This window comes from Primulina tabacum, chromosome 15 (assembly GCF_025594145.1).
Source record: "Primulina tabacum isolate GXHZ01 chromosome 15, ASM2559414v2, whole genome shotgun sequence".
NCBI classification, from domain to species: domain Eukaryota; kingdom Viridiplantae; phylum Streptophyta; class Magnoliopsida; order Lamiales; family Gesneriaceae; genus Primulina; species Primulina tabacum.
In genome coordinates, this window is record NC_134564.1 from 3,262,982 (window position 1) to 3,274,208 (window position 11,227).

Genomic DNA, 11,227 nt, shown 5'->3' on the forward strand with positions numbered 1-11,227 from the left:
GGGGCGGTGGTCCTCATGGGCCCTAATGTAAATCCGCCCCTGTCACTGAAGACTAGCCTGAATATTTGAAAAGAAATAATCTAGGAATTCTAAAAAAAAAAAATCAAAATGAAAGAACTCATTCTCCAATAGCTCTACGAATCTTCTTCCACGCCATTTTCATCCTCAATGATCTCTTGTAAATATTATATGTATTCACCTCTTTTATCTATATTATTACTTGAAACCAAAATTATTTACTGCACTCCTCAATCCAACAAATAAATTGATTTTAAGGATTACGACAAAAGCTTTCACAATAATAAATAATAAATACAGATGCAGAAAAGATGTAAGAATTGAGAAAGAAAAGAATGATAGTTTCCAGATAAGAATCCCTACCATGCAACACTTTGACCAAAAGAAAACAAGAGACGACTTACATGCATCTCATATGAAGTATTTTGACTCATAGGAACCAAGAAGTAACTATCAACATAACATAACAATTTCTACAACAGGATTTCATCATGCAACATCTCGACCCTTGGTAAACAAGAGGCGCAACTCACATGCATTGCCACATGTTATGCTTTGACCAGCACATACCAAGAGATGACTCGCATGAAACAAATCAACCAGAACATCACCGAGCACAATAGAATATCTTATTATAGTTGGTAAAGTCTTGATATTTTATTGATATAATATAAATATATATTAAATAAATAGATTTCTAGCATTTCTATTATTATTAATTTCGAGCAATAGTCGAATAGTTCGCGAACATGTTTGAATCTTTCAAGCCGAACTCGAATATGAGTTTAAGTTTTTTAAGATTCGAATCGAACTTGAACTCGAATATATCTATTTGAACTGAATTTCAACCTTAAATTTCAAATTAAGCATATTTAACTCAATTCAATTCGTTCACACCCAACTCTCCAGCCCATAAGTCTTACTCGTGATCAGTTTGTCCTTTGGGACAAGTAGAAACTCTATGACAAAACTTTACAGGTAACATATTCTGTTGCCCGTGACAAAAGGCCACTCTATAACCAGGCATCCTGCTAGATTACAATTATCCACTCCTTTCCACATAAACCAAACAAAAATCCAATCATTTTTTGCAAAGTATTGTTTTGTGTATGCCAAATTAGTAGAGATGAAGTTCTATTTTGCTTTCGTCTTGGCCAATTTTTTGTGTCAAGTAAGTTGCTTTCACAATGTTACCAATGATCAAATTGTGGGAAATAATAGGGAAGCATTGGAGATCATCATTGGCGGCGGCGGCAGCTGTAGTGGATGTGACTCTCCTCCTCCGCCACTGCCACCGCTTCCGTGTCCTCCTCCATCATCACCTCCCCCTCTCCTGTTTGAAAGCAAGAGACTCGAATTAGTATACCCTGTAATACAAAATTTCAAGAAAAAGATCAAACACGACCCGTTCGGCATCACCAATACATGGGTCGGCCCGGATATTTGCAACAATTACAAAGGCTTCATTTGCGACGTCCTCCTCGATTATGAAGAGAAGGCGCTCGCCGGAGTGACGTTCAACGGCTTCAACTTCGACGGCCCTCAACTCACCCTGGATGGATTCATCGATCAACTTCCGGATATAATCCTTTTCCATGCAAATTCCAACAATTTCAAGGGTACATTTCCTTCCAAAATTTCCAAGCTCAAGTACTTATTCGAACTTGATCTGAGCAATAACAAGTACACTTGTGAGTTTCCATATCAAGTACTTGGTGCCACCAAGTTAACTTTCTTGGATCTTCGGTTCAACAGTTTCTCGGGCTTGGTTCCCCCCCAACTTTTCATGCTAGATGTCGACGTGCTCTTCATCAATAATAATTATTTAAATCAGCAACTGCCTGATAATTTGGGCTCGACTCCGGCTCTCTACATAACCCTAGCCAACAACAACTTCACCGGCCCGATCCCGGTAAGCATCGGCCAAGCATCCAAGACTTTGATCGAGATCCTCTTACTTAACAACCAACTATCTGGATGTCTACCACGCGAAATCGGGCTTCTAGAAAAGATGACACTCTTTGACGCGAGCCTAAACGGTTTGACCGGCCCAATTCCTCAATCTTTTGCACGCTTGAATCAGATTCAGATTTTGAACTTGGCGCAGAACCAGTTATATGGGCCTGTTCCGGATCTTGTTTGCAAACTGCCCAACTTGGGAAACTTCTCATTATCCTACAATTATTTTACAGAGGTAGGCCCGGAATGTTTGAAATTGATCAAAGAAAACGTGCTTGATGTGAGAATGAATTGCATATCGGGCTTGCCGTGCCAGAGATCAGAAGCAGAATGTCATGTTTTCTTATCCAAAGCCCAATCTTGTGGTGATGAAAGACATTTAAATCAGATTTCCAGTACTAGTAATGGTGTTTTTCATCAAAATTTTTTGAAGTCATCACGCTATGTTGGTGTGGGTCGAGTCGAATCGAAACGATCATATGATGCTTTGAATCCTCATCGATTGTAACAAGAAGAATAAGTGATCTTCCTAGTATTTTATTTGAATATTGGCTAAATTTTATTTTTATTTTTTTATGATGGATTTGATAAGATATCAAGGTGAACATAAATAAGTGGTTCGCATTATTTGGAAATACGTTAAGTTCATTATTCTTATTATTATTTTTTTTGGAAATACATTGAGTTCATCATTCATCATCTTTAGACTTAAATATAGAAAATGATTGGTGGTCATTATTTCCACAGTTGGCCTTTATTTTTGGGTGGAGATACGAAGTTGTCGTGTTAACAAAAAAAATATATGATTCATTTTAAATTTAATTAAATAAAAGATATTTTGATTTTTTTAAATGGAGAAAAGGGATTTGACTGTTGTTAGTTAGGTGTGGTTGTTTATTATCTCATTAATTAGTTAATTAGATTTTACTTTTTTAAAATATATTTTTTAATTGATAATGTTCTCTCTTCGATTTCAGGTTTCATTTAGTTATTTTTTTATTTTTCACAGCAAATATTCAAAAATCATTTGAAAATTTGTAAGAGAAGTAAGTATATCTCGAATGCAATGTTGTAGTAACTAAATTTGTTTCAGTTTAGTTCTGGTTGTTTTTTGTTAGAATTTTTGTGGGTGGAGTTAGTGTGAATATTTACAGTCGAGCAACATAATATGAGTTGATTGTGTGGGTCGAACAGGTGGATGTAGTGTGCTGGTGTGGGTCGTGTGTTGGTCGAGCACGTGTGGGTCGATCTTTCCCATATCTCGACCCACCTCGACCCACGGGTGGGTCAAGGTGCACGTCACACCTCGACCCAGGTGTGAAGAGTGGGTCGAGCTCTTCACACCTCATGTGTGGATCAAGGTGCAAGTCACACTCGACTTGACCCAGGTGTGAAGAGTGGGTCGAGCTCTTCACACCTCGTGTGTGTGGGTCGAGTGATGTGTTGGTGGAGTGATGTGTTGGTTGAGTGATGTGTGGGTCGAGTATGGTCGTGTCTGCGTCGTGAGTGATATGTTGGTCGAGGTTGCAAATGTGTTTGATGAGCTTGCAATTCATGGGTTGAGTGATGTGTATATGTTACAATTCATGGGTCGAGTGTTGCATATTTTGATCTTAGCGTTGCGACGCTGTATATGTAGCGCCTAGGCGCTTGAGCTTCGCAAATTCAGGCGCTGCGGCGCTAGTTTGTAGCGCCTAAACACTCATCTATTTCACATAGCATATTCTTGTAAATAAATAATGTTGTCTATAATATAATATTCTTATCTATATTTGGTAGGTTATGCCAACCGTTATTCTCTTTGAGTACAACGACGAATGAGAAATTAAAGAAGATAATATATTTAAATGGCGTTCATGGCCGAGTGGTAAGTGGACAACGATTCCTTTGGATTTTGATATTTGTTATATGGAATATATAGAAAGTGAGATATACAGAATTATGAATCTAGTTGGCACAGAAAAATTGAAATTAAGTTATCTTCCTGATGTGAAGTATTGCAATATTCATCCTGATAGTGAAGTATTGCAATATTCGTCCAATTTATATTGAGGATGATAATGATTTGAAAGCATACTTATATTTTGGATGTGCAAAAGAAAGACATGTACTTCATGTCGAATTTGAACTCAGTGTTTTTTCTCTTGATATTGTTGAAAATGAAAATATCATGTCATCGGATTTAAATGTGACTCATTTGGATGATGAGTGTGTCGATGATGAAACAAATCTGTATGATCACTATTTTAATAGAACTTTTGTTTCAAATGACCATTGTACCAATAATAATGTATCAGAAGATATAAACACTTCAGCTGAAAATATGGAAGAGAATGATGTGAAAAGTACAAAAAATGATGTGGAGGATATAGATGTAGTGCATATGGATGATAATGATGTCATCATCCACCACATCAGTGTAACTCATGATACTGAGACTCATGTTCAAGCTAACAATGATACATATTCATTTACCGATGGTTCCAACTTATTTATTGGTAAAAGATTTTCAAGCAAGACCGAAGTGAAGAAAGTCCTATCCAAAATTAATTTGAACTCGTCTTTTGAGTTTGAAAGTGTCAAAGTGTCAAATCTTCTCGAAATATCTATTCGGTTCGTTGTGTGACTAAAGGTTGCAGCTGGAGAATTTAGACTTCAAAACTTGAGAAATCAACAGATTTTGTGATCGTACATACTGCAACACACATTGACAGGAATGCGTAAAAGGCATCGACAAGCCAGCTCATCTGTCGTTTGTGATATGTCGGTAGAGAACTTTCGGGGACAATAGAAAACACCTCATCCAAAATCAATTATAACAATGATGCGGAATAAGGGGGTTGACATTACCTATTACAGTCTTGAAAGGCAAAAAACTTGCTCAAAATATCTTCAGAGGTGATCCTGAAAGAAGTTTTGCTCTTCTACCTTCATATTTGAAAATGGCCGAGAGAATGAACCCTGGTAGTATAATAGATTTAGTATTAAATGAGCATAATAGATTCAAGTATTTGTTTTTAGCATATGACGATGTGCAAGAGGATTTAGATGCACGAGAAAAGTTGTATCTATTGATGATATATGGTTGAAAGGAAAGTACGACGGTACTTTACTTGTGGCCTCAGCCCAAGATGGATATTTTCATCAATATCCTTTGGCTTGGGCTGTTGTTGATGTAGAATCTATTGCTTCATGGAGTTGGTTTTTGACGAAGCTCTTGGAAGTAGTGGTTGATGAGGAAGAGTTGGTGATTATCTCAGACAGACATCCGAGCATCATTGCTGCAGTTGCCGACGTTTACAAAATGCACATCATAATCATCGTCTATGGCACTTGTCACAAAATATGAAAATTCGTTGAAAAGAAGGGTTGTACCGAAATGTTTATGTGGTTAGCAAAAATTTATAAGTAAACCGACTTTGACTTGAAGTACGAAAAGTTTAAGAAAATGTATCTCGATGCTGCAAACTTTTTGGATGAAAGTGATTCACTGGATCGATGAACTCGAGCATATAGCCCAAGATCTTGGTATAAAATTATGACAATGAATGGTGTTGAATCAATAAATGTAAGATTGCGTGAAGAAAGACAATTTCCAATCATTACACTACTAAATTCTTTGCAGACATTGACTACATCTTAGATTCAATGTATCGAAATGCATCCGTCGCATCAACAACAAATTTCACTCGAACTATTGAGTCGATTCCGCGTGAAAGATTTAATATTGGTCGGGGATATCAAGTTTATGAGCTGTGCCATCTTGAGTTCGATGTTCGAAGTACTACAAACTGTGACATTGTGGATTTGGTATCGAAGATATGTAACTGTAGAGAATTTGATATTGACAAGATTCCATGTTCTAATGCAATTGCAGCGAGTTACTTTGTTATGTTAATTTTTATTCTTTGTGCTCAAAGTATTATTCTGTTATGATATGGTCCTTAGCCTATTTTGAGCCAATTTATCCTGTTTTGAATCAGAACGAGTGGCCACTTGATGGCAGGCCACTACAAGAAAAATGATTTTCCCCAGCACGTCATCAACAGCGTGCATTAAAAGCATGCTGCGAATATTACTTTTAACGGCGTGCACCCATATGTGCGCTGTTAATATTGTTGCACTTGACAAAAATAACGGCGTGCATTAAAAGCACGCTGCAGATAGTAATATCCGTAGCATGCATTTATGTGTGCTGTTAATAAATTATATAAACGACAGCGTGCAGTTATATGTGAGCTGTTAATAACCTATGCAATTTTCGCAGCGCACAATAAAGGCACGCCGTTAATAGTATTATTAACAGCGTGCATGTTTATGTGCGCTGTTAAAAGTAAATCATTTAAAAAAATATCATGTTTAGAAATTAACGGCGTACATTAATCGCATGCCGTCAATATTATTCACGGCATGAAAATTAGCAGGCTGTGGTTTTAAATTAGCGACGGTTTACCTAATTTAAAAGTTGGGACGGTTTAAAACAAACCGTCACTAATTTTAAATCAGCGACGGTTTAATAAACAACAATCGCTAATCAACCGTCACTAATAATCATATTAACAACTGCCGCTAATTTAAATCAGTGACGGTTTAATATAAAACCTAACAAAAAACTGTCGCAAATTGTCTATAAATATCCGTATTTTCGATCCATTTTCCTCCACACTACTTCACAATACTTAAAATTTTTCTCTCAAACAATTTTCGTTTCAATTTAGGGTACGTTTTTTCGTTTCAATTTTTTGTTAATTTTTAAGTGTTAGTTAAGATCATGAGTATTGTTACCGTAGTCAGATTGTAATTTTTTTTAAAAAAAATTATTACATTATAAAAGTAATTTTTTTATTTTTACAAAAAAAGTAGCGAACGGTTTTTGAACTGTCGCTAATTATGGATTTTAAACCATCACTAATTAAAATGTCGTTAATTAGCGACGGTTTTGTCAAAAACCGTCGTTAATTTTAGATGTTTTATGAATATTAACGGCGTACAATGCACGCTGCGGATAATTGTATTAACTGTGTGCATATGCACGCCGCGGATAATAGTATTAACAACGTGCACATGTACGCCGCGGATAATCTTGAACTTTCAACAGCTTGCAGTTGTGCAGCGTGCAATATGCACCGCAGAAAGAGAATTTGCGCGCTGCGAAAAGTCATTTTTGTTGTAGTGTGCCACTGTGATCCAGAGAAGACGTGGAAGAAAAAAAAAATATTTCCATCCGTTGGAGAATTTGGTAGAAGATAGAGTTGAATGATATGTAATTTGTTTGAATTGAAAGGCAATCGATTTGATTTTATGAATATGTAATGTGTTTGTGGTGCATTTTTAACTTTGGGTCGAGTGGGTGGTGAGTGGGTCGAGTGCACAAGATTGTCATGTGCGGTCGATTTTAAGTTTGGGTTGAGTGGGTGGTAAGTGGTTTGATTTTGGGTTGAGTGGATCGAGTGGTGGTGTTTGGGGTTTGGTTTAGGGTCTAGGGTTTGGGTCGAGTTTGGATCGAGTGGGTGGAGAGTGGGTCGAGTGATGATGTTTGGAGTTTGGTTTAGGGTTTAGGGTTTGGTCGAATTTGGGTCGATTTGGGTGGAGTGGGTAGATGGATTTTGAGTTTTGATCATGTTATAATATATAATTCACTTTATATATAATTAGAATGTAAATATATATAAAAAAATTTATTTGCGTAAACATTTTAATATGAGCTATATATTATAATTTAAGTAAGTTAAAAAATTCATAACAATAGTAGAAGAATGTATCTCTTGTTCTAGCAATGTGGGTTGAATTTCTATTCGACTAAAATTATTAATAAATTTTATAATTCCACTTGAATTCTTAACAAATTTCATAACAATAGAACCTTAAAAATTCATAACAAATTTTATTACATGTTCACTTCATTAAATGTATCTCGAAGCATATGAACTGAATGTTTATTGTATATCAATGGGTCGAGCCTCCATATTAGTCGTGCACCGAACACGGGTTGAGCCTTCATGACAGGTCTCGACCCACTTAGGCTCGCGACCCAAATTGGGTCGCAGGGTCGAGCCTAAGAGATATTGTGTGGCTCGACCCACACGACCCCGTGAATTGGTTTCATTATTTAAAATAGATAACCACACGACCCCGTCCTTGACCCAATGAATTGTTTTCATTGATTAAAATAGATTGAGTGTACAGAAACTACAAAACTATAAAACTCTAATCAAAATTCAATTCAAAACTTCTTAAATGGATCACATAAATTAACTAAAAATCAATATAAAGTATCATATAATTGTTTTAATCAAATGACAATAATTTATCTCAAATACAACAACAACAATAATGCCTAATATCCACAATCTTTTCATCGTTCAGTTGATAGGCATTTTCTTTGAACATGGTATAAGCTGCTGCCGCTAAACAGTAAACTCCACATTCACCGTTGTAATAAAAAAAACAAACATAAAATGTACATTGATATACACTAAACAATAATGAAATAATAATTTTAAAATAAAAAAATTAACTTGATTTTTTGAGTAGGAAAATTATCTGGCCTAACTATACTTTATCTTTCAGAAGCATCACTGACACCCAACATATTTGGAAGCATAAGCGACAAAGGGTTAATAAGTTTAAGCAATGTCTTGCCCGACCTATCTATGCTGCGGTATGAATCCATGATTGTGATCTTCTTAATGTTAGATAATAATTTTAACAAAACCCAATGTCCGGGAAGATGAAATGGTATAAAAATTATTTTGGCTTTATTCCATGAAATAGCTGGTCACTCACCAATTTCTGCTCTCACATAGGGTATCAAACATTCTATATTATTTTGTCCGCCTTCATTCAAAGCACTTGAAACAAGCTGATGAAAATCGATGTCAATCAATGACAACTCTTGTGTCATTAAATGTGAGTACGTCCTTTGTAATTGGAGTAATCCTCGACAACATTCTTGAATATGCTGCAAGTGATAAAGTGAAATATGTTAATTACTAACTCAATGTAATTGTTGCGTGTTTTCTTGATTGCTCGCAAGCGCACGACGTCAAGTTATAGTAAAATGTATTTTCGAGTACAAGTGTCGATTCCACGAGGAATGTGCATATAAATGTATATTAGTACTTGTGATTAAAATAGTCTCGACTTTATTTAGAATAATCGATTAAAAGAATCGTTTGCAAGAATAACTAAATTACAAATGGATTTAAATGTAACACCAATTTATAACAATTAACAATGGAATAAAAGATCTAGAGGTCCGATTTCAGGCAAGTGTCCACCATGTGTAAATTCTTGTAACTAGGTTATAAAAATCCTTCTTATTCATTAGCCAAAAATCCTATAATTATCTACTCCCTCTCCCGAGTGCTAAGTAGATAGTAGTTATATAAAAATAGATTGCAACGTTCCCATCAACAGTCTACAATTAAATAACACATCAAGCACTAGATTCTCTATGGGCTTCGATAGCATTATAGGAATTCCCGAACTCTATAAATACCATTGATGTATTTTTCTCTTTTCTTGTTTATAATTTCCTCTTCCGAGTGATAAATTGTAAACATATAAATCATTCAAATTATGGCCAATAAATTGAAAGCATTAAGATTAGAGCAATACAAATGAACAATATGAAAAACTTAAATAGATTAGTTCATAGATTCTAACACATGGTTTCTGGTTTTGTTCCATCTTTCCTCTAGAAATAACAATTAGTTCATAATAACACAAACAAAACAACAAAACAAGGTTTTGAAACAAGACATATCAACTGAAAAATAAAAGAAAGAAGAACTTTGAACAAGAGTTCGAAGAGCTGGTTCCGTCCCCGGAGTTGTGCAAAAGAGTTCCCAAAAACTTGATGAACTTGGATCTTCAATCCTCTAGCAGCAGCCTCTACTCCTTCCTTGGCTCCCAATACCCTAGATGGTAAGTAAATGATGCCTTTTTATAGTCCAGACAAGCCTCAATTCGCAGCACACCAATATATTGGACTTCCATGCGCAACACACCAAATTACATATTTTCCGGATTCTGTCTTGCGAGGACCGCGGGTGCGATGCAGAACCTACCGTGGGTGCGCTGCTGCTTCTGGTGTGTGAGCGCAGGTGCGGTGCTTGTATAAGCGCGGGTGCGCTGCTGCTTCTGTATTTTTTTTTATCTTTTGCACTTTCCAATTCAACACTTTAATACTCCACACTCTCATTCTAAGCTTCCAAACTATAAAAACAAAAACAACAACAAATCACATAAAACCTGCTCAAGAATCATAGAATTCCAAGTTAAAAACAAGTAATAAAAGTACAATAAATTGCATTTATCAAACTCCCCCAAACTTAGAATTTTGCTAGTCCCGAGCAAAATAAAAACACACAAACAAACAAGTCATGATATATTTTTAAAAGAACTTGGCCTCAAGATAATTTAACTAACTCTTCATGCATTCACAAGTCAAATCAATCAAACCAATTTTTCATCCGGATATAATCATGCAATCGGTTAATTTTCTTAACTTCCAATCTATTCAACTCATGTTTCAAAATATTCTCAATCGATTTCAATTTTTACAAACACAAATCAAGAGGTCTTTTCCGGTAAAAATTGGGTTCAAAGCTATATTCAAGCAAGAAATGAGTACCCAATAAATATTTGATGCAATGAGGTGTGTGTAATATTGATCAAGATTCGTACTCAATGGAAGTGTTGATCGATTGTCCATAAGCTTGATCCTCCCAATCCCTCTCCACTAGTATATTGGACAACTATGACTAGGTCAATAGGATTGCAATGGTTGTAATGTTAGGCCTTGGCTTATGGCTACAAATGAAGGTTAGGAATTCAAATAAGGGAGTAAGTTGGATTTTTATCTCTTTTGCATACTCCACTTTTTCTTTTATCTTCATTTTTTATTCATTTCATCTCTTTTTCTCCAACTTCTTCATTCAAACACCATTCATCATTTTTTTTCTTTTTTTTAGGAGAATTTCACTTTCTTTAATCTTTTGAATTTTTACTCCCTTGAGAAGGTAGGAAATTAATGTATAAGATATTCAAAGGGTTGGTAAATATGGGATATTTGAAAGGATATCGAATGGGGGTCTTTTACACATATTCACGTGTGCCATTCGAATTCATATAAGCTACAAAGAGGTGACAAATGATAAATTATTTTTATTTGGTGGCTTGAAAGGCTCAATCGATCAAAAAATTCACCTAAATCATTCCTAAATCATAGCTTGTTGGTATTTCG

The 11,227-nt window shown here is 35.5% G+C and overlaps 1 protein-coding gene across 1 annotated transcript; it reads left to right on the forward strand.

Moving 5' to 3' along the window:
* Positions 1-942: 942 nt before the first annotated feature.
* LOC142527424 (uncharacterized protein At4g06744-like) lies at positions 943-2,604 on the forward strand. Its single transcript, XM_075632228.1, has one exon. The coding sequence runs from the start codon at positions 1,145-1,147 to the stop codon at positions 2,483-2,485; it is 1,341 nt and encodes a 446-aa protein (XP_075488343.1). The 5' UTR covers positions 943-1,144; the 3' UTR covers positions 2,486-2,604.
* The last annotated feature ends 8,623 nt before the right edge of the window (positions 2,605-11,227 follow it).

What these genes read in the sequence shown, in the direction of transcription:
- LOC142527424 (XM_075632228.1), top strand. Translation starts at nt 1,145, where the DNA reads ATGAAGTTCTATTTTGCTTTCGTCTTGGCCAATTTTTTGTGTCAAGTA.